The sequence below is a fragment of the Triticum aestivum genome, chromosome 2B (assembly GCF_018294505.1).
Source record: "Triticum aestivum cultivar Chinese Spring chromosome 2B, IWGSC CS RefSeq v2.1, whole genome shotgun sequence".
Classification (NCBI taxonomy): domain Eukaryota; kingdom Viridiplantae; phylum Streptophyta; class Magnoliopsida; order Poales; family Poaceae; genus Triticum; species Triticum aestivum.
The window spans coordinates 807,732,949-807,757,237 of NC_057798.1; the positions used below are offsets into that span (position 1 = coordinate 807,732,949).

Sequence of the window (24,289 nt, forward strand, 5' to 3'; positions counted from 1 at the left end):
TTCCGTTTCTTCGAAATACTGAAATAGGCAAAAAACAACAATTCTGGGCTGGGCCTCCGGTTAATAGGTTAGTCCCAAAAATAATATAAAAGTGAAAAATAAAGCCCAATATAGTCCAAAACAGTAGATAAAGTAGCATGCAGTAATCAAAAATTATAGATACGTTGGAGACGTATCACGAGACAACCCCAAAGTCCTGTGTTGGTTTAGTGTTCAAGTTACTGGCAACTACCGCTTGCACAAGCTACTCAAACTCACTGTCTGAATCAGTTCGGTTTCTTGAGTCTCAACTACAAGCTGAAAGACATCGATCAGCTGTGCTGCGACAAGAAGCGGAAGGACTGCGAAAGTCCCTGTAGCATTCAGATGCATACTTTCTGGTGCAACGGCAAGCGTTGGAGGATTTTAGCGCGAAACAGGACAAAGCTAATCAGCTTGCTAAGCTTATTGCCAGCATGGTGGATACCCAGGATAACGTTTCTTGAGCTCTTCTAAAGTTGTTTCAGTTATGCTCTTGTTTTGCTGCCACGTTTATTTGCACTGGTGGCCAATTTTGACGGCCAATGTATGTAATATGATGTTTTGTTCCCTATATTTGCACTGGTGGCGAACTTTGATGCCCGGTGGATGTAATATGTGTAATAGCGGTAATAGGCTAGCGTTAATTTCTTGCTTATTTATTTCCTTACTGTCTGTGTTTTTCTAGTGGCCACAATAGCCTATTTTTGGTAACAAGGCCAAAATATTCATGGCAACACACGGACTGTTGTAACCATGGGCCTCCTGCAGGCCGTATGATCCATGGGACTTCGTCCGGCCGTAGGATCCATTGGCCTTCTATACGAGCCGTAGGATCCATCGGCCTTCTATACGGGCCTTAGGGTCCATGGGCCTTCTACGGGTCGTACGATCCATGGGCCTTCTACGGGCCGTACTATCCATGGGCCTCATACGGGCCGTAGGATACATGGGCCTTCTACGGGGCGCATCATCATTTCTCCAATCATGGGCCGTAATATTCGTGGACCATAACGGGCCGTTAATAGGCCGTATTTGATAACTCTATGAAAACAGCCCAACGGGTTCTTTTTGACATAAAAACGGCCCAACGTATTAACGGTCCGCAAACGGGCCGACTGTAACGACGGGCTGAATTTGGCCCACAAGCAGAAAATGACAGTAACGGGCCGTATGTAACCGAATGCTGCAAATGAGCCCAAGAATCAATGGGCCCTGAGAAGGCCGAAAGATAACTTGGGATGGAAATGGCCCAATGGAATAATGGGCCGTTAATGGGTATAAAGTGATACAATGTTCATTACGGGCCTGTTTCACCACGGGCCGTTAATGGGCCAAGAGTTACAAAGGTACTCATATGGGCCGAAAGAAGTCATGGGCCACACATGGGCCGGAAGTTAAAACGGTCTGAATCATATTGGACGGCCTAGATGACGCTACTGGGCCTAATTCGGATAGGGCGTAACGGGCCTTGGGTTAGCGGGCTGTAAATGGGCTATATGCGAACATGCCGTTAACACGCTTTTCGTGGGCCGGGCCGCCACCTTTTGACCAAGTCAAACGGGCCGGCCTTTTCACAGGAATGGGCCTCTGTTGGGCCGTGCCACGTGTTGCCGTATCATAGGCGACTTCGGTCCAATGAGCGGATGATATCTGTCCCAACGGTGAGCCGACACGTATTTCCTTCAGCCAATGATCATTTTACACGTGGAAAATCCCCATTGGTCGGGGTTGTTAACGGGTTATCGGATCCAAAACCCGACCTGATAGCTTAACGGCGTTCCGTTACGGTGGATGCCACGTTTCAGTCACCCTTGACGAAAGCACTTCTGTGACGCGCGATTTATCGTCATGGAAGTGGACACTTCCGTGATGATAATTTTGGTAATGTCATGGAACACTTCTACGACAGCACAGGTATGACTATCTTGATTCTGTCATCAATTTGTCATGGATGTACATGCATGACAAAAAACGCGACCTACTGTGACAAACACGTATCATCACGGAAGTGTATTTTTTTGTAGTGATGATATAAACCCCATCTTTTTATCCTCGATTGCAACAATACAATACGTGCCTTGCTGCCCCTGCTGTCACTGGGAAAGGACACCGCAAGATTGAACCCAAAGCTAAGCATTTCTCCCATGGCAAGAAAGATCAATCTAGTAGGCCAAACCAAACTGATAATTTGAAGAGACTTGCAAAGATAACTCAATCATACATAAAAGACTTCATAGGAGATTCAAATATTTCTCATAGATAAACTTGATCATAAACCCACAATTCATCAGATCTTGACAAACACACCGCAAAAAGAGTTTACATCAAATAGATCTCCACAAGAGAGGGGGAGAACATTGTATTGATATCCAAAAAGAGAGAAGAAGCCATCCAGCTAATAACTAGGGACCCGAAGGTCTGTGGTAAACTACTCACAACTCTCAGAGGGGTTATGGTGTTGATGTAGAAACCCTCCATGGTCGATTCCCCCTCCGGTTGAGCGCCGGCGAAGGCTCCAAGATGGGATCTCGCGGATACAGAAGGTTACAGCGGTGGAAATTGTGTTTCGTTGGCTCCCTGGATGTTTTCGGGGAACGTAGGCATATATAGGAGGAAGAAGTACGTTGGTGGCCGCCCGAGGGGCCCACAAGACAGGGGGCGCGCCCTGTAGGGTAGGCGCGCCCCTATCTCGTGGGCGCTCCGGCTGCTTCTTGGCTTGCACTCCAAGTCCTCTGGATCACGTTCGTTCCAAAAATCACGCTCCCGAAGGTTTCAATCCGTTTGGACTCCGTTTGATATTCCTTTTCTTCGAAATACTAAAAGAGGCAAAAAAACAGCAATACGGGCTGGGCCTCCACTTAGTAGGTTAGTCCCAAAATGATATAAATGTGTAAAATAAAGCCTATAAACATCCAAAAGGGGTAATATAATAGCATAGAACAATCAAAAATTATAGATACGTTGGAGACGTATCACTTGCGCCTGGTTGCAGATCTTTCTGCTACAGAGGTCTTTTCTCAAGATTCAGGAATGATGACGCAGGGCTCCGGAGATCTTCTTGTGTTATGGTTGTCTTAGGGTAATCTAGGTGTTCATGGTCCTTTGTGTTTGTGTTTCAGTGTGCTTGTAAGGGTCAACTACTTTTGTACTGTTTCGTGATTTGAATGCAAAGAATTCCCAAGTTTTTTCAACCGTGTCTCTACTATTAACGGGGAGTTTGGGACTGCATGTGGTACGTCCGACTCATCTCTCCTTGATCCCCCCGACGAAAAAACCATCCACCCCCACCTCGTGACACGCACAAGAAAGCCCACCTCACTTGCCTCATGAAAAAAAGAAAAAGAAAAGAAAAAATCCCCCCTCCCACATAGAATGATCCGTTGCATGCCGCAGCGCCAGGCTGACATCCTCTGAAACAACGAGAAACCTCAGGGTTGATCCGATCGCCGCCGTGCGTCACCTAAGGAGGTGCCCAAGGAGGGCACCTCAGGATCGATCAGGTCGAGAGGCAATTGCGGAAAGAGTCTTCCCCCAATCGATGTCCCTCATACCATCGTCTTCCTATCCAAGCATTATTTCTATCATGGGGCGAGTGCTGCAGCGGACGGTCGGACGAACACAGATGGATCAACCCAGTAGCCACCACCCCGAGAGCAGAAAGTGAGCTATGGGGAATCTGCACACATCGGTCTGGCACCAATGGATGAGGTCATGTGTCGACGCTCAGAAGGAGGCCGCCATGGATGGCGACCATCCTCAGCAGGTACCATCACAAACATCTCCTAGCAGACTGCTACCTCCATCTTCCTAATCCAATCAACATTATAATGGATTGACGTCGTCTGCAACATGTTCCACGAAAAGCTATTGATAAATCAGAACTATTGCTCAGTTATGCTATTAGAACTATTTATTGTGTAATAGTATGATCCATTTTCTATTGATCATGGTTGGATGGAACACCATTTCTGAACAATGAGGCTTGTGAGGTCACAAGGTAAGATAAAATAGACATCACTTCATTTTGCCACTCATTTTCTGTCTGGCTTTTTTGAGATGTTTACATGTCACATATAGATTTATATAGATGTTCCAAAGTTACTTCATCTGGTAATATTCGCTAGAAAAGAAACAGATTTAGGGAGCTAAACTGAGGTCGTACGTGTTTCTATCCTTGTAACATATATCATCTATTCAACCTTAGGATTTAAGTTCATGTATCAAGTTAAAAAAAATGCACACAGGAATGCAGTGTAGAAAGTACACAGAAGAGCTGTGTTTTCATTAATAGAGAAAGGGCGATAGGACGCCAATTGTATAGGGAAAAGAAAGAAAATGGAAATATGTACAAATTATTCAGAATTTTCAGAAAGTATTCATAATTTTTTTTAAATGACCATGATTATTCAAAATATGTTTAAATTTCTTAAAACATGTTAAAAATTTTAGAATATGTATAATTTTTAAATAAATAAATATTTGTGTTGTCAGGAAAACAAAATGGACAAACCATCCGAAAACCCGTAAAACCAGGTAGAAAACCAATTGATAAAGGTGCAATGAAGAAAGTGTGCGGTAGAACAGGCCAGCCCAAAAACCAAATGCTCTATGTGTCATAGCGACAGGTGCTACTATTAGACACCCACTATATCCAATGGGACGTCCTGTTCCGCGCTCTAGTTGCCACTTAGCGCTGTTGGCTGGTTATTTAATGCGAAAAAAATGGCTGGTTATTTCACTTGTTCCACTAACGATCGTTGCGCTCCGGTAAAGAAACAATCATGGCGGTTGTTGCACTTGCTCAATCGGGAGTTCTCCTTGTTGACGTGTTGAAGTGCTGACTGGTTAACTATTGACTTTAGCAAATGTTCATAAAAAAATTGAAAAACAATAATAAAGCTGAAGCTAACTCACATAAAAATCGAAAAAAACCCAAACTTGAAAAAAGTTCACGAATTTGAAAACCTTCATAAAAAAAGTGAAAACAAATTCATGCAAATGAGAAAAGCCAATGGATTAGAAAGACGTTCATAAATTTTGGTAACAAAGTTCATCAATTTTTTAAGAAGTTCATAAATTGAAAAAACATTGAATTTGAGTAAAGTTCATCGATTTTAAAAAGGTTATTGAATTTGGAAAAAAGTTCATCAATTTTGAAAGTGAAAGATTTGAAATGGTTCAAGATTTTGAAAAATTTATCGAGATCCGGTGAATTGTGGAGATCTATTCGATGTAAACTCTTTTTGCGGTGTGTTTGTCGAGATCCGATGAATTGTGGGTTTATGATCAAGTTTATCTATGAATAATATTTGAATCTTCTCTGAATTTTTTTATGTATGATTGAGTTATCTTTGCAAGTCTCTTCGAATTATCAGTTTGGTTTGGCCTATTGGATTGTTCTTTCTTGCCATGGGAGAAGTGCTTAGCTTTGGGTTCAATCTTGCGGTGTCCTTACCCAGTGACAGAAAGGGTTGCAAGGCACGTATTGTATTGTTGCCATCGAGGATAACAAGATGAGGTTTATATCATATTGCTTGAGTTTATCCCTCTACATCATGTCATCTTGCTTAATGCGTTACTCTGTTCTTATGAACTTAATACTCTAGATGCAGGCAGGAGTCGGTCGATGTGTGGAGTAATAGTAGTAGATGCAGGCAGGAGTCAGTCTACTTGTTGCGGACGTGATGCCTATATACGTGATCATGCCTAGAAAATCTCATAACTATGCGCTTTTCTATCAATTGCTCGACAGTAATTTGTTCACCCACTGTAATACTTTTATGCTATCTTGAGAGAAGCCACTAGAGAAACCTATGGCCCCCGGGTCTATGTCTTATCATATTTGCTTTCTATCTACTTTTATTTGCATCTTTACTTTTTGCATCTATGTTATAAAATACCAAAAATATATTTATCTTATCATACTATCTTTATTAGATCTCACTTTCGCAAGTGGCCGTGAAGGGATTGACAACCCCTTTATTGCGTTGGTTGTGAGTTCTCAGTTTGTTTGTGTAGGTGCGTGGGACTTTTGAGGAGCCTCCTACTGGATTGATTCCTTGGTTCTCAACAATTGAGGAAAATACTTACGCTACTATCGCTGCATCACCCTCTCCTCTTCGAGGAAAACCAACACAAGCTCAAGACGTAGCATTCCTCTCTTGTATCCAATCTTGTATCAAATCCACAAATTGGTACCTATGGGTTGCTAGTAGTGTTGATTACTCCTTGTAGTTGATGCTAATTCGTTTACTTGGTGGAAGATCATATGTTCAGATCCTTTATGCATATTATTACTCCTCTTATTATGAATATGAATATGCTTTGTGAGTAGTTACGTTTGTTCCTGTGGGTGAAGTCTTGCTATTAGTAGTCATGTGAATTTGGTATTCGTTCGATATTTTGATGAGATGTATGTTGTCTTTTCCTCTAGTGGTGTTATGTGAACATCGACTACATGACACTTCACCATTATTTGGGCCTAGAGGAAGGCATGGGGAAGTAATAAGTAGACGATGGGTTGGTAGAGTGACAGAAGCTTAAAACGTAGTTTACGCGTTGCTTCGTTAGGGGCTGATATGGACCCATATGCTTAATGTCGTGGTTAGGTTTACCTTAATACTTCTTTTTGTAGTTGCGGATGCTTGCAATAGGGGTTAATCATAAGTGGGATATTTGTCCAAGTTAGGGCAGTACCCAAGTACCGGTCCACCCACATATCAAATTATCAAAGTACCGAACGCGAATCATATGAACGTGATGAAAACTAGCTTGACGATAATTCCCAATGTGTCCTCGGGAGCTCCTTCATTATTATTAGAAATTGTCCAGGCTTATCCTTTGCTACTTGGCCATCTTGCTGCACTTTGTTTACTTTATTTACTCGTTACTCTCGTTACTATTTATCTTATCACAAAACTATCTATCACATACAATTTCAGTGCTTGCAGAGAAACCTTACTGAAAACCGCTTATCATTTCCTTCTGCTCCTCGTTGGGTTCGACACTCTTACTTATCGAAAGGACTACGATAGATCCCCTACACTTGTGGGTCATCAACGGGCGGAAAGGTCCCGCCTTTCGCACCCCTGGGTAGCCCCCAACTCCGAAACCCAATAGGTCAGCCAAAACTGGCCTCCATCGACCCATCCGGGGCACTGGGCGTGAGACGAGGCCGGTCCTGCTGCCGGGCGCGAGACGAGTCCGGTCCTGCTGCCGGGCGCTAGACGAGGTCGGTCATGCTGCCGGGCGCGAGACGAGCACGGTCCTGCTGCCGGACGCGAGACGAGGTCGGTCCTGCCGCCGGGCGCAAGACGAGCAATGGATCATTGTTGGGGGAGGGCCGAACCTCTGACGAAGGGAGAAACCAGGCGACGAGGAGAGGACCAAAGGTCGAAATGTGCCGCCTACAGACGAGCCGACGCCAGAAAACCAGCCACTGTCCTAGCCAGCCCGCCGAGCTGCCATGATGTCGGCACGGCGAATGGAAGCCTCCACACCGAGAGAGCCGAGTCACCCCGCCGCCGCCGCCCACAGCCGGGGCAACAACCACGCCGGGCCGATGCCCCAACCCGCGTCGCCCGCCCACTAAACGTCGGCAAGGCGGACACACACCACCTCCACCACAACACCAGTGCCACCGTGCCCTCGCTAGGTCCAGCCAGAGCCCCACCACCCCATCGGAGGGACGGACTCCAACTCCAGCGCCATCACCTAAATGCACCTGCCGATCGCCCCTGCCACCGCCAACCACCACACCGTCCAGATCTGAGCCAGGGGCCAAATCCGCCACCAGCATGAACCAGCGTGCCGGATCCCCACCGCTGCGCCGGAGAGGAAGGAGGCACCGCCGCCAGCCACCAGAACGCCACGAGGAGGGGGGTAGGCTGAAGCAGGGCCGTCCTGACGGTCGTCACCATCGAGCAGAGGAGGGGCATCCCACGACGGCCCCCATTTGCGTGCGGGAGGGAGCAGCCCCGCCGCCGCCAGCGGCACAAGGCCTTTGGCCGGCGACGCCCCTGGCAGCGGCGAGGGACGGGGGCGAGGCGAGGGAAGCGGGGGAGGCGGCGCTAGGGAACCTGCCGGGGACGCCCGAGGGAGCGCCCCGGGGAGGGAGGGGAGGGAGGGGGGGTGCTGGACGGGGCCGCGCGCGCCCGGCGGCTGGCGGCGGCGGGAAGGAGCTAGGGAGCCGGCGGCGGCAAGGGAACCCTAGCGGGTCCGTTCGGACTTCTAGATAAGTTGGCTGAAGAATGAATTCAATAACGTCAAGTTTGAAACCGAGCGAATCAAATTGACCTTGTGTTTGCAGTACATTGCTCATGTACATGTGTGTAAAACTGCGGCCGATTTGCATGTTTTTGCTCATGTAGATGAGACGCAGGTTCAGTTTGCATGTTTTGAGGCAAGCTCAAGCTGGGAAGGGTCAAATAAAGATATACATAACAGGGATTAGTTTGAGAGAAAGAATTAAAGAACATCGTGCAGGGAAGGCCGGCCATTTCCAGTAGTTTATGTAAGGAGAAGGTTAATTGTCAGTTGTCATGTGAATAAACTAAACCCTGGTTCAAAATCCAGCCAAGAGAATAACAAATCCTTTCAGCTAGAATCGATTGGTACCACAACAGAAGCTGGCGTCGAGCAAATCGACTGCAACCGCCCCTCCATAATTGCATCTTATATTATCTTCCGATGGATCATCTAGCACCTCCTTGATTGCATCTTATATTATGGAAAATGATGCCATCTTGGACTGGACACCTACGACCTACCCTAGCTTAATTCCATCTTGGACGGACACGGCGGCCGGCACCAGCATGCGGTGGACACTATGAGTCAAAGCCAATAGAGAAAAGTTTGACAGCGCACATTTTATAACATCGTCTGTATAAACCCCCCCCCCCCCCCCCCCCCCCCGGCCCTTCTCAAAAATATATATATAGTTTCATCATCTATACAAAAGGGTAGGTAGTAAAAAGCAATAAATCACCGGATCCGTTTGGTATATTGAAGCAACTTAGAATTTTAATACGATCACGCAAGATCTATCTAAGAAATGCATAACAACGAGAGGGGGAGAGTGTGTCTACGTACCCTCGTAGATCGAAAGCGGAAGCGTTTAGTTAACGCGGTTGATGTAGTCAAATATCATCACGATCCAACCGATTCAAGTACCAAACGTACGGCACCCCCGTGTTCAGCACACGTTCAACACGATGACGTCCCTCGAGCTCTTAATCCAGTAGAGGGTCGAGAAGAGTTCCGTCAGCACGACGGCGTGGCGACAGTATTGATAATGTTACCGGCGCAGGGCTTTGCCTAAGCACTACGACTATATGACCGAGGTGTTAAACTATGGAGGGGGGCACCACACACGGCTAAGAGATTGTCTGTTGTGCTTTGGCGTGCCCCCTGCCCCCGTATATAAAGGAGGGAGGGAGGAGGCTGGCGGCCTAGGAGGGGCGCGCCAAAGGGGGGGAATCCTTCTCTTTCCTTTCCGGAATAGGAGAAGATGGAAAGAGGTGGAGGAGAAGGAGGAAAGGGGTGGCCGCGCCCCCTCCCCTAGTCCAATTTGGTTTGGGCTGGGGGGGGGGGCCTCCACCTCGCCGCAGCCTCTTCTCTTACACTAAGGCCCATGAAGGCCCATTAATCCCCCGGGGGGTTCCGGTAACCTCCCGATACTCCGGAAAATGCCCGAACCATTCCGAAACCTTTTCGCTGTTCGAACATAACCTTCCAATATATCAATCTTTATGTCTCAACCATTTCGATACTCCTCGTCACGTCCATGATATCATCCGGGACTCCGAACAAAATTCGCTCATCAAAAACACATAACTCATAATACAAATCGTCATCGAACGTTAAGCGTGCGGACCCTACGGGTTCGAGAACTATGTAGACATGATCGAGACACATCTCCGATCAATAACCAATAGCAGAACCTGGATGCTCATATTGGCTCCTACATATTCTGCGAAGATCTTTATCGGTCAAACTGCACAACAACATACACTGTTCCCTTTATCATCGGTATGTTACTTACCCGAGATTCGATCGTCGGTATCATTATACCTAGTTCAATCTCGTCACCGGCAAGTCTCTTTACTCGTTCCTTAATGCTTCATCCCGCAACTAACTCATTAGTCACATTGCTTGCAAGGCTTATAGTGATGAGCATATTACTGAGAGGGCCCAGAGATACTTCTCCGATACACGAAGTGACAAATTCTAATATCAATCTATGCCAACCCAACACACACCGTTCGAAGACACCTGTAGAGCATCTTTATAATCATCCAGTTACGTTGTGACGTTTGATAGCACACAAGGTGTTCCTCTGGTATTCGGGAGTTGCATAATCTAATAGTCCGAGGAACATGTATAAGTCAAGAAGAAAGCAGTGGCAATGAAACTGTAACAATCATAATGCTAAGCTAACGGATGGGTCTTGTCCATCACATCATTCTCTAATGATGTGATCTCGTTCATCAAATGACAACACATGTCTATGGTCCGGGAACATAACCATCTTTTATTAACGAGCTAGTCAAGTAGAGGCATACTAGGGACACTTTGTTTTGTCTATGTATTCACACATGTACGAAGTTTCTGTTAATACAATTCTAGCATGAATAATAAATATTTATCATGATATGAGGAAATATAAATAAAAACTTTATTATTGCCTCTAGGGCATATTTCCTTCAGTCTCCCACTTGCACTAGAGTCAATAATCTAGTTCACATCACCATGTGATTTAACACCAATGGTTCACATCTGTATGTGATTAACATACATAGTTTACATCACCATGTGACCAACACCCAAAGGGTTTACTAGAGTCGATAATCTAGTTCACATTGCTATGTGATTAGCACCCAAAGAGTACTAAGGTGTGATCATGTTTTGCTCGTGAGATAATTTTAGTCAATGGGTCTGATACATTCAGAGCCGTATGTATTTTGCAAATTTTTCTATGTCTACAATGCTCTGCATGGAGCTACTCTAGCTAATTGCTCCCACTTTCAATATGTATCCAGATTGAGATTCAGAGTCATCTGGTTTGGTGTAAAATCTTGTATCGACATAACTCTTTACGGTGACTCTTTATCACCTCCATAACCGAGAAATATTTCCTTAGTACTCTTAGGTAACTAAGGATAACTTTGACTGCTGTCCAGTGATTCACTCCTGGATCACTATTGTACCCCCTTGCGAAACTCATGATAAGGTACGCAATAGGTCTGGTACACAGCATAGCATATTTATAGAACCTATGGCTGAAGTATAGGGAATGACTTTCATTCTTTCTATTTTCTGCTGTGGTCGGGTTTTGAGTCTTACTCAACTTTACACCTTGCAATACAGGCAAGAACTCCTTCTTTGCCTATTCCATTTTTGAACTACTTCAAAAACTTGTCAAGGTATGTACTCATTGAAAAATCTTATCAAGCGTCTTGATCTATCTCTATAGATTTTGATGCCCAATATGTAAGCAACTTACCGAGGTATTTCTTTGAAATCTCCTTTCAAACTCTCCTTTCAAACTCTCCTTTATGCTTTCGAGAAAATTCTACATCATTTCCGATCAACAATATGTCATTGACATATACTTATCACAATGGCTATAGTGCTCCCACTCACTTTCTTGTAAATACAGGCTTCTCCAAAAGTCTGTATAAAACCATATGCTTTGATCACATTATCAAAGCGTATATTCCAACTCCGAGAGGCTTGCACCAGTCCGTAAATGGACTGCTAGAGCTTGCACACTTCGTTAGCACCTTTTGGATCGACAAAACCTTTTGGTTGCATCATATACAACTCTTCTTTAAGAAATCCATTAAGGAATGCAGCTTTGACATCCATTTGCCAAATTTCATAATCATAAAATGCGGCAATTGCTAACATGATTCGGACAGATTTAAGCATCTCTACGGGTGAGAAGGTCTCATCGTAGTCAGCTCCTTGAACTTGTCGAAAACCTTTCGCGACAAGTCTAACTTTGTAGATAGTAACACTACTATCAGCGTCCGTCTTCCTCTTGAAGATCCATTTATTTTCTGTGGCTTGCCGATCATCGGGCAAGTCCACCAAAGTCCACACTTTCTTCTCATACATGGGTCCCAACTCAAATTTCGTGGCCTCAAGCCATTTGGCGGAATCTGAGCTCATCATTGCTTCCTCATAGTTCATAGGATCATCATGGTCTAGTAACATGACTTCCAGAATAGGGTTACCGTACCACTCTGGTGCGGACCGCACTCTAATTGACCTACAGGTTCGGTAGTAACTTGATCAGAAGTTTCATGATCATCATCATTAGCTTCTTCACTGATTGGTGTAGGAACCACTGAAACTAATTTCTGTGATGAACTATTTTCCAATTCGGGAGAAGGTACAATGACCTCATCAAGTTCTAATTTCCTCCCACTCACTTCTTTTGAGAGAAACTCCTTCTCTAGAAAGGATCCAATCTTAGCAATGAATATCTTGCCTTTGGATTTGTGATAGAAGGTATACCCAACAGTTTTTTTGGGTATCCTATGAAGACACATTTCTCCGATTTGGGCTCGAGCTTATCAGGTTGAAGCTTTTTCACATAAGCATAGCAACTCCAAACTTTAAGAAACGACAGCTTAGGTTTGTTTCCAAACCACAGTTCATACGGTGTCGTCTCAACGTATTTTGACGGTGCCCTGTTTAATGTGAATGCAGCTGTCTCTAATGCATAATCCCAAAACGATAGTGGTAAATCAATAAGATACATCATGGATCGCACCATATCTAATAAAGTGCGGTTACGACGTTCGGACACACCATTACGCTGTGGTGTTCTAGGTGACGTGAGCTGTGAAACTATTTCACATTATTTTAAATGAAGGCCAAACTCGTAACTCAAATATTCTCCTCCACGATCAGATCGTAGGAACTTTACGATGATTCTCCACTTCACTCTAAAATTCTTTGAACTTTTCAAATGTTTCAGACTTGTGTTTCATTAAGTAGATATACCCATATCTTCTCAAATCATCTGTGAAGGTCAAAAAATAATGATAACCGCCACGAGCCTCAACATTCATCGGATTGCATACATCGATATGTATTATTTCCAATAAGTCATTAGCTCGTTCCATTGCTCCGGAGAACGGAGTTTTAGTCATCTTGCCCATAAGACACCGTTCGCAAGTATCAAATGATTCATAATCAAGTGATTCCAAAAGTCCATCTTTATGGAGTTTCTTCATGGGATTTACACCGATATGACCCAAACGGCAGTGCCACAAATAAGTTGCACTATCATTATCCACTGTGCATCTTTTGGCATCAATATTATAAATATGTGTATCACTACAATTGTGATTCAATAAACCATCAGCATTGGGTGTATGACCATAGAAGGTTTTATTCATATAAACAGAATAACGATTATTCTCTCTCTTAAATGAATAACCGTATTGCAATAAACATGATCTAATCATATTCATGCTCAACGCAAACACCAAATAACATTTATTTAGGTTCAACACTAATCCCGAAAGTATAAGGAGTGAGCGATGATGATCATATCAATCTTGGAACCACTTTCAACACACACCGTCACTCAAGAAGTCTCTATTTATTCTGTAACTCCTGTTTCGAGTTACTAATCTTAGCAACCGAACAAGTATCAAATACCCAGGGGCTACTATGAACACTAGTAAGGTACACATCAAAAACCTGTATATCAAATATACCATTGTTCGCTTTGCCATCCTTCTTATCCGCATAATGTTTGGGGCAGTTCCGCTTCTAGTGACCATTCCTTTGCAGTGGAAGCACTCAGTTTCAGGCTTGGGTCTAGCTTTGGGCTTTTCCCGGGAGTGACAATTTGCTTGCCATTCTACTTGAAGTTCACTTTCTTTCCCTTTGCCCTTTTCTTGAAACTAGTGGTCTTGTCAATCATCAACACTTGATGCTCTTTCTTGATTTCTACCTTCGTTGATTTCAGCATCACGAACTGCTCAGGAATCGTTTTCGTCATCCCTTGCATTCTACAGTTCATCACGAAGTTCCAGTAAGTTGGTGATGGTGACTAGAGAACTCTGTCAATCACTTATCTTATCTGGAAGATTAACTCCCACTTGATTCAAGCGATTGTAGTACCCAGACATTCTTAGCATATGCTCACTAGCTGAGCAATTCTCCTCCATCTTTTAGGCGAAGTACTTGTCAGAGGTCTCATACCTCTCGACACGGACATGAGTCTGAAATACCAATTTCAGCTCTTTGGAGCATCTCATATGCTCCTGTGATGTTCAAAATGTTTTTGAAGTCCCGGTTCTAAGCCGTAAAGCATGGTGCACTAAACTATCAAGTAGTCATCATATTGAGATAGCCAAACATTCATAACGTCTGCATCTGCTCCTGCGGTGCATCAAGGACATAATTCTTCTGTGCAGCAATAAGGATAAACCTCAGATCACGGACCCAGTCCGCATCATTGCTAGTATCATCTTTCAACTTAGTTTTCTCTAGGAACATATAAAAAACATAGGGAAGCTACAACGCGAGCTATTGATCTACAACATAATTTGCAACATACTATCAATGCTAAGTTCATGATAAATTAAAGTTCAATTAAGCATTTTACTAAAGAACGCCCACTTAGATAGACATCCCTCTAGTCATCTAAATGATCACGTGATCCATATCAACTAAACCATGTCCGATAATCCCGTGAGATGGAGTAGTTTTCAATGGTGAATATCTCTATGTTGATCATATCTACTATTTGATTCACGCTCAACCTTTCGGTCTCCAGTGTTCCGAGGCCATATCTACATATACTAGGCTCGTCAAGTTTAACCCAAGTATTCTGCACATGCAAAACTGGCTTGCACCCGTTGTATGTGAACGTAGAGCTTATCACACCCAATCATCACGTGGTGTCTCGGCACGACAAACTGTAGCAACGGTGCATACTTAGGGAGAACACTTATACCTTGAAATTTAGTAAGGGATTATCTTATAATGCTACTGCCGTACTAAGAAAAATAAGATGCATAAAAGATAAACATCACATGCAAGCAAAATACATGACATGATATTGCCATCATCATCTCGTGCTTTTGATCTCCATCGCCAAAGCATCATCATGATCTCCATCGTCACCGACTCGACACCTTGATCTCCATCGTTGTGTCATGGTCGTCTCGCCAACTGTTGCTTCTACGACTATCGCTACGGCTTAGTGATAAAGTAAAGCAATTACATGGCGATTGCATTTCATACAATAAAGCGACAACCATATGGCTCCTGCCAGTTACCGATAACTCTGTTATAAAACATGATCGTCTCATACAATAATTTATATGGCATCATGTCTTGACCATATCACATCACAACAAGCCCTGCAAAAACAAGTTAGTCATCCTCTACTTTGTTGTTGCAAGTTTTACGTGGCTGCTACGGGCTTCTAGCAAGAACCTTTCTTACTTACGCATCAAAACCACAAGGGTTTTTCGTCAAGTGTGCTGTTTTAACCTTCAACAAGGACCGGCCGTAGTCAAACTGTCAGGCGAACACGGCGGCTCGACCCTTTTTTGGGCCGGCGATCGCAGGCCGAACCCGGCGCACTGGTGGCGCTCGGGGGCTCCAGCGCAAGGAAAAAGCACACCTGGGGCCACACTATCAGGCGAAAAGTCAAGATGACCGTCCAGATTTGCCTCCCACCCTCCCCCAATGCTCGAACGCCACCCTGCCGATCCCAGCGCCGCCCACTGCCCACCGCTGCTGGATAGGCCATTCCCCGCCAGAAAAGAGATGGGGTTTTGTCGCGGCAGCCTCTCCTGTTGGAGAACATAGTAATTCAAAAAAAATCCTACCTACACGCAAGATATATATAGGAGATGCATAGCAACGAGAGGGGGATAGTGTGTCTACGTACCCTTGTAGACCGAAAGCGTAAGCGTTTAGTTAACGTGGTTGATGTAGTCGAACGTCTTCACGATCCAACTGATCCAAGTACCAAACGTCCGGCACCTCCGTGTTCAGCACATGTTCAGCACGATGACGTCCCTCGAGCTCTTGATCGAGTAGAGGGACGAGGGAGAGTTCCATCAGCATGACGGCATGGCGACGATGTTGATGGTGTTACCAGCGCAGGGCTTTGCCTAAGCACTACAACGATATGACTAATGTGTTAAACTGTGGAGGGGGGCACCACACACGGCTAAGAGATTGTCTATTGTGCTTTGGGGTGTCCCCCTGCCCCCTTATATAAAGGAGGGAGGGAGGAGGCCTGCGGCCTAGGAGGGGCGCACCAAAGGGGAGAGTCCTACTAGGACTCCCTGGTCCTAGTAGGATTCCCCTTCTCTTTCCTTTCTGGAATAGGAGAAGAGGGAAAGAGGTGGAGGAGAAGGAGGAAAGAGGGGGGCGCCCTGCCCCCTAGTCCAATTTGGTTTGGGCTAGGGGGGCACGCGCCTCCACCTGGCCGCTGCCTCTTTTCTTCCAATAAGGCCCATGAAGGCCCATTAATCCCCCGGGTGGTTCCGGTAACCTCCCGGTACTCCGGAAAATGCCTGAACCTTTCAGAAACCTTTCTGGTGTTCGAACATAAATTTCCAATATATCAATCTTTATGTCTCAACCATTTCGAGACTCCTCGTCACGTCCATGATCTCATCCGGGACTCCGAACAAACTTCCGTCATCAAAAACACATAACTCATAATACAAATTGTCATCGAACGTTAAGCGTGCGGACCCTACGGGTTCGAGAACTATGTAGACATGATCGAGACACATCTCCGATCAATAGCCAATAGTGGAACCCGGATGCTCATATTGGCTCCTACATATTCTACGAAGATCTTTATCGGTCAAACCGCACAACAACATACGTTGTTCCCTTTGTCATCGGTATGTTACTTCTCCGAGATTCGATCGTTGGTATCATCATACCTATTTCAATCTCGTTACCGCAAGTCTCTTTACTTGTTCTGTAATGCTTCATCCCGCAACTAACTCATTAGTCATACTGCTTGCATATTACCGAGAAGGCCCATAGACACCTCTCTGATACACGGAGTGACAAATCCTAATCTCGATCTATGCCAATCAAACAAACACCTTTCGGAGACACCTGTAGAGCATCTTTATAATCACCCAGTTATGTTGTGACTTTTGATAGCATATAAGGTGTTCCTCCGGTATTCGGGAGTTGCATAATCTCATAGTCTGAGAAACATGTATAAGTCATGAAGAAAGCAGTAGCAATAAAACTGTAACAATCATAATGCTAAGCTAACGGATGGGTCTTGTCCATCACATCATTCTCTAATGATGTGATCCCGTTCATCAAATGACAACACATGTCTATGGTCAGGAAACATAACCATCTTTGATTAACGAGCTAGTCAAGTAGAGGCATACTAGCGACACTTTGTTTTGTCTATGTATTCACACATGTACTAAGTTTCCGGTTAATACAATTCTAGCATTAATAATAAACATTTATCATGATATAAGGAAATATAAATAACAACTTTATTATTGCCTCTAGGGCATATTTTCTTCATATCCACCACCGTCCGGGCGAGTTTTCCGGCGTTCTGGCCGCGCAGGGGCAGTGCACCGGCGGGTGTGCGCCCACCACGCCCGGAAAGTGTTCGGCGATTAGTCTGCCCGGCCTGGCGATGGAGTCGGATGACGAGGAGGTGCTCGCGGTGTTGCTAGAGGAGGAAGCCGAAGCCGACATCCAGGAGCAGGAGCATCTCATGGTGCTCGCCGCCCTCGCCAGCCTACTCGCGAGCAATGAAAAGCCGCAGCGGCTCGGCGCCGGGGCGGGTGAAAGCAAAGAACCAAAATCGTCTGGAAGGGTACTGCATTCTCTACTCCGACTACTTCGCCGACGCTCCATTACACATGGCGAGAAAACATTTCAGCGCAGTTATCGGATGAGCCGAAAGCTTTTCCTCAGGATTGTGAATTCCATACGGGTGTTCAACAGCTACTTCTAGTGCAAGAAGGATTGCACCGACACACTTGGATTCCCGTCAATCTAGAAGTGCACGACAGCTATGAGGATGCTTGTATACGGAACTATATAATTTGTATTGAACTATTTGTTGTTGAACTATTTTGTTGAACTATTTGATTTCTATTGATTTTATGTGATGAACTATGTTATAAAAACTTATTTATATTGAGAATTCACGCCGAACCACGCCGAATATGGGCTGATTCACGCCGATGTCAGGCCCTTTTTTGCGGAAAGTGGGCCAAAAAATGGGCCGACATCGGCGCATGGGGGCGACGGCTGGGTGCCCAACCGCCCCCAGAGCCGATTATACACCGGCTCGCCCGCAGGCGGCGATTTTTATGCCTCCTGGGGGTGTCAACGGCTGGAGATGCTCTTAGGGGCACGCCCACAAACACTTTCCGGATGTCATCAGCAGGTTACTCCAGCTCTGGTATGGGAGATGTGCCTGCGACTCATTCTAGCGGCATCAATGGTCATTCAATGGCTAGGGACCTTGATGTAAGTTTTTGTTATGTTTTGGATGTTTTGTACTTTTGATCAACCTTTGAGAATCATATCATATATAAGAAGATTTGTACATTGCTGATCCCGCCTGCTGCTGGATACTTTTGATCAACATTTAGTGCTGAGTCGTTTTCGAAGAATAGAAACTTGGGAAGGTGACAAGCAACGAAGGGAGACATGAGGCAAGATAAGGGTGAGGTGACCCCACAGCTAGCCTTTTTCTTCTCTCCACAACTAGGTTAGCACGTGAACCAAAGAGGTAGAGATCTTTCTATAAATATATACCCCTACATCGTCCAGCCACAACGGACACAAACTAGGACAAGGTTGGTGCCTTCGCCTAGCTAGCCATCCTAGTGCTCTCCACCCCCCCCCCCTTCCCCCCCCCCCCCCCCCCCCCCTTCCCCATGGCCAGTTTCCAGATTGCACCGTTCGCTGGACTGTTGGAGAACACCGAGTTTAACTTCCGTAGCTTGTACTTGCACAACGCTTCTTCTGGACCAAACCCAACCAGAGGAGCCATAAACCACAATGCTACCGCTAGGTGGGGCCATACATTCATTGTTGACTGGACAATATATGATGGCACTGGCCCAGGCGCGAAGCTTGTCGGTCGTGCCCAAGGCCAGCAAATCTATGCTAGTAAATGGAGTCATTCCGTCACCCTTGAGTTCACGAATGGAAGGTACGGATGTGTACATGTTATTTTTATTTTTCATGTGTATTTAGGCTTTCGATTGTAGTACTCTTGCCCCCTTTTTTGCATTCTAATCCTAAGCACCCGATGCTAACTCTCGTTTTTCAGAAAGAAAAAAATAGCTTATACAAGATTTTGTAGGTCACCGGCAACATCTCTGTGCATTCAGGCATGGGAGGACTAAGCAATAGCTTCTCGTTAGGATACTTAAAAGTCCAATTACACAGGTTTAGGGGCTCCACGCTCCAGTTAATGGGACTCTCGGCGACCTTTGAGCAACCAAGTGAGTGGTCTATTACTGGAGGGACAGGTGATCTTGCGATGGCGCGTGGTGTAGTCAAGGTGAAATTCCATGAGGTGGTAAAGGATGGAGACACATGGGAGCTTAGCTTCCATGGGTTTTGCAGCATGCAGGTGAGAAGAGTGTTTATTTATTAGTTGAAGCTTTTTTTGGTGATTTAATTATGTGCAAGTTCATCGACGAATTTAATTTTAGGTACCGATCCTTGTTGCCGAGCCGTTAGGAATATAGCGAGCTAGCTGATGGAGATCATATTGCTTGTATATGATACAGAGCTTGCCCACTCTCACAAAGGCTGGCTCATGGGGTGGACATGGTGGTTCAGGTACGGACTCAAAACAGCCATGGCGCATAGAAAGTATGACGATCGTCCATGAGGGGACAATTGCAATGTTTTCATGCAATTACGTTGACCTGTCCGGCAAGAGGCGCACCACGGGTTCTTGGGGCGGTGGTAATGGTATCCCCACAAAGGTTTGTCATGCATATTTTGGTTCTGGGATTGCTAATTTTTCATTACTTCGATGGAATGAGAATAGAGGGGAGACTCCCCCGGTTTTATTCTTATAGGAGATGAGAAGACTCGAACCCAGGCTGGCGACAGCTGCCTTTATGCTGTCTACCACTTCACCCAGAAGAGCTTCTCATTACTTCGATGGATATAATTCATATAATCAATGTAGTTAGCTAGCTGGGTTTGGCCGGTGTTGTTTGTAGAGTTGCCAAAATTGCAAGGTCAGTTGTTGACCAATGATTTCTTTGATGTTTTACAGGTCCAGCTGGGGCCTCGGGAGATTTTGAAAGCAGTATCCGGAACACATATCAGCCTTAACAGTGGGCAGACTATCATTGAGTCACTGAAGTTTGTCACAAACGAAGGAACGTATGGACCATTTGGACGTACAACCGGTACTCCTTTCAATGCTGATGTGCCGGAAGACCAAAGCATCGTTGGCTTCTTTGGCCGTGCCGACGATACGCAACTCATTGCGTTTGGTATTTACACGGTTTGAATTATGTTAGTGCGTGCCCATTGTAATGCGCGCAGTTTCAGTTTTAGTTCAAACAAGCGTGTTTTTCTTTGTTTAACTCGATATGATCGATGGAGTGTCCATCGGGACCTCTATGTTGCAGTTTCTAACTTGCCCCCGGTATCTCGGTGCGTGATTTGTCATCACTTATTATGTTGAGTAAATCTATTATGTTTGATGATGAGAAATAAAATTCCCCCGTTCAGTGACGTGCAGTCCTCGTCGATGTTTCACTGAATTTATCTGTTTTCTTCATCTCATGAGTCATGTGCGTGCCCCACTAAGTCAAATCTATGATGTCATCGGGCTTGTCTTGACAGAAGCTTGAGGCTGAATAAACCTGGAAAGGAAGGGAGTGTGGTTTTGTGTAGCTTGAGCTACACTGTTCCCCTTATCTTAGCCATCCATTTTGGCATCAAGATCCGTGCAGACACATTTGTCATTTTTGTTTCTCTCAAACGAAACAACGTATAAACTTCAAACTTTGCAGGACAACAAAACATTATAATTACTACGTGGGAAAAAACTTTCAGATTTTTTCATGCATTTAAAATGCTAAAATTTATTTTTTTAATTAAAAAAATCCTCATTTTTTATATTTATGTTTGTCCAAAAAATCTGAAAGTTTTTTCACACATTGAAGTTGTAAAGTTTGTTTGATCTGCAAAGTTTGAAGTCCATATGTTCTTTCATTTGAGAGAAACAAAAAACAGAAATCTGCTTGTTGCAAGTTAGTTGAAGAGTACGGATCTCAAAGCAATGTTGAAGGGCTGAAGATAAGAGGTTCCATGTTGGACGAGCTACAAAGAAACTTTGTGCCTAGAAAATGTGTTGACAATTGGCGACAACAAAGGATGCGACAGCGACATGCTTTTGAAAGTTTTATGAAAGCTAATTTCACAGCAGGGGCATCCAGACTTGCTGTCATGGACAAAGTTTCTATTATGTTGATTCTGTCAATATTGATATTGATGTATAGCTGTTTGAGCAAGTTGTAGAAATTGCCTGAAATACTAGTAAAAGCAGACATGCTACTGGAAATTCTAGTGAAGCTAAAGTGAAAGAAAGGATAGCGATTAGATGACTTTGCTATCCTGAATAATGTTTTCAAGATAGCAATTAGACAAGGTGAGTAGACTGATGGAGGTCCAGCTATCTCATCAGCCCGATCAGTTGTGCTGGAAGCTTACTAGGTCTGGAGAGTTCACAATTAAATCGATGTATAGCGATGTCATTAACTCTAGCGCCATTTCTAGTTCCAAATATGTTTGGAAAGTCAAAGTTCCTTTGAAAATTAAAGTGTTTATGTGTTTTGTACATAAACAAGTCATATTAACAAAGGATAACTTGGTAAAGCGCAACTGGACAGGATCTACTAGGTGTAGTTTTTGTCATCGGGATGAAACTATCAAGCACCTCTTCTTTGATTGCCCGTTGGCAAAAGTTTTGTGGCAGACGGTGCACATTGCCTTTAACATTACTCCTCCGAATTCTGTCAGTACGTTATTTGGAACGTGGCTTATTGGGATAGAGTCCGAAACAGCTAGACACATTCGCGTAGGACTATGTGCTTTGTTGTGGGCAATTTGGAACTGCAGAAATGATTTGGCTTTTAACAGAACAACAAATATTCATTTTTTGCAGGTTATATTCCGAGCCACTGCACTGATCCGTATGTGGTCGTTACTCACTCCGACAGAGGCCAGGGAGCGTTTGGTTACTGGATCTAACCGATGGGAGATGGTAGCATGGGATATCTTCAACCGGTTTGGATGGCGGTCATGTAATAGGATATAAAGGATTATGGATGGGCTTAGGCCCATATAAGACAATAATCCCTAGTTAATCTCTAAGGCCCATGCATGTGTACGGCAAGTGGTGGGAAGTGTGGGAAGTTTAGTCCCATACTGCTACAGTAAGAAGAGTGAGACCTCTTTATAAGGGCTGCTCCACCACTTGCTATTGGGAGCTTGGGAATAGGAGCTGTACACGCGCGCTCCTCCTCCGCCGCCGCCCACCTCGCCTCGTCTCGTCTCGTCTCGTCTCGTCATGTCACGTCACGTCACGTCACGTCACGACGCGCGCGCGCCGCGGGTTGCGGGAATGAGCCGAGACGAAGCTTATTTTTGCCACTCAGGAATGGTTAATTAATTAACGAGTCACTTACGGAAGAGGAGAGCAGGTGCCTCCGGAACCCTGTCGTTCGAGATCCTACCCGGGAGAACGGCAATAAAGTTTTTGGGGAGCGTCTCGACGCGACTGCTCCCGATCCGTCCCCGTCTTCATCCGCCTCTGCTTCCACTACTTCCTCTACATCGACTCCATGGCTGACGACGAAGTTGCCAAGAAGAAGGCCTTGGTTGATGCCGAGGCTGCTGCTACCGCTGCCGCGTTGGCCTGGCCAACCGGAGGGTATGACTCATTCATCCCATATTTGCTCGTTCATGTGCTAGCCGTATATATGCCGTTCATAGATGTTTCGGTTCTATGTACTGTATGTGCTCACATGCTTAGGTATCGGTATGAGATGCATACCGTATTTGTCATGCTTACTGTTTACTCGTGGATTAGATTAGTCGGAAGAGTGCTAATATTTCCAACAATCCAAAAACCTTATTTTAGGCACTTTTCGACTCATGGCTTCGCCGCTACTCTGAAACCAGAAAAGTTTACTGGAACGCATTTTAAGCGTTGGCAGACGAGGACTACCTTGTGGCTCACAGCAATGAACGTGTTGTGAGTTGGTGGTGTGTCTCCCACAGTAATGATTGCTCCTGAATAGGAGAATGCGTTTAGGGAGGCAACCACCATCTTTGTTGGAGCCGTTCTTACTGTGATCGGAGACAAGCTAGTCGACGCATATCTCCATATGCGCGTTGCCAAGAATTTGTGGGATGCGCTCGAAGCTAAGTTCGGCGCAACCGATGCTGGAAGCGAGTTGTATGCTATGGAGCAGTTCCATGATTACAAAATGGTTGATAACAGTTCTGTATTGGACCAGGCCCATGAGATACAATGCATTGCTAAGCAGTTGGAGCTCCTGAAGTGTGAGTTACCGGACAAGTTCGTCGCGGGTTGCATTATTGCAAAACTCCCTCCTGGATGGAGGAACTTTGCTACTTCTCTCAAGCACTTGAGACGTGAATTCTCTGTTGTGGATGTCATCGGTCATCTCAGTGTTGAGCAGAAATCGAGAGCAAAGGACTCACACGTGAAAGGGGCAGAGGGTTCTTCTAGCGCCAATGTGGTGTAGAAGAACTTCCACAAGTTCAAGGGAAAGAACTCTGTCCAGCAGAATACTACCTTTAAGAAGAAGGGTAAGAAGAAAGACAAAAGGAGAGATGGCTGCTTTACTTGTGGTTCAGATGAACATTGGGCAAACAAGTGCCCAAACAAGTATAAGAAGCCAGCACAGGACCCCAAGTCTGTGAATGTCACTCTGAGCAACAATGATGCGGCATCTGGGTATGGTAATCTGTTTACCATACTTTCAGTTTGTCAGTCCACCGATTGGTGGGTTGACACTGGGGCCAATATTCATGTGTGTGCTGATGTGTCTTTGTTTTCTTCCTAACAGGTCGCACGAGATTGTTCCGTCCTGATGGGGAATGGCTCACATGCTTCTGTTCATGGTGTTGGCACGGTAGATCTAAAGTTTACTTTGGGAAAAATCGTGCAACTGAAGAACGTGCAGCATGTCCCCGCCATAAA

At 44.9% G+C, this 24,289-nt stretch overlaps 1 protein-coding gene across 1 annotated transcript; it reads left to right on the plus strand.

Annotated features, from left to right (window-relative positions):
• The first annotated feature begins 18,956 nt into the window (after nt 1-18,956).
• On the plus strand, nt 18,957-20,661 carry LOC123042965 (uncharacterized). Its single transcript, XM_044465301.1, has 4 exons — nt 18,957-19,234; nt 19,474-19,660; nt 19,821-20,021; nt 20,321-20,661. The coding sequence occupies exons 1-4, from the start codon at nt 18,957-18,959 to the stop codon at nt 20,558-20,560; spliced, it is 906 nt and encodes a 301-aa protein (XP_044321236.1). The 3' UTR covers nt 20,561-20,661.
• Nucleotides 20,662-24,289: the final 3,628 nt, after the last annotated feature.

What these genes read in the sequence shown, in the direction of transcription:
- LOC123042965 (XM_044465301.1), top strand. Translation starts at nt 18,957, where the DNA reads ATGGCCAGTTTCCAGATTGCACCGTTCGCTGGACTGTTGGAGAACACC. An exon ending in CTTGAGTTCACGAATGGAAG is followed by an intron (nt 19,235 to 19,473) that starts GTACGGATGTGT and finishes CCAATTACACAG; the next exon opens with GTTTAGGGGCTCCACGCTCC. An exon ending in ATGGGTTTTGCAGCATGCAG is followed by an intron (nt 19,661 to 19,820) that starts GTGAGAAGAGTG and finishes TATATGATACAG; the next exon opens with AGCTTGCCCACTCTCACAAA.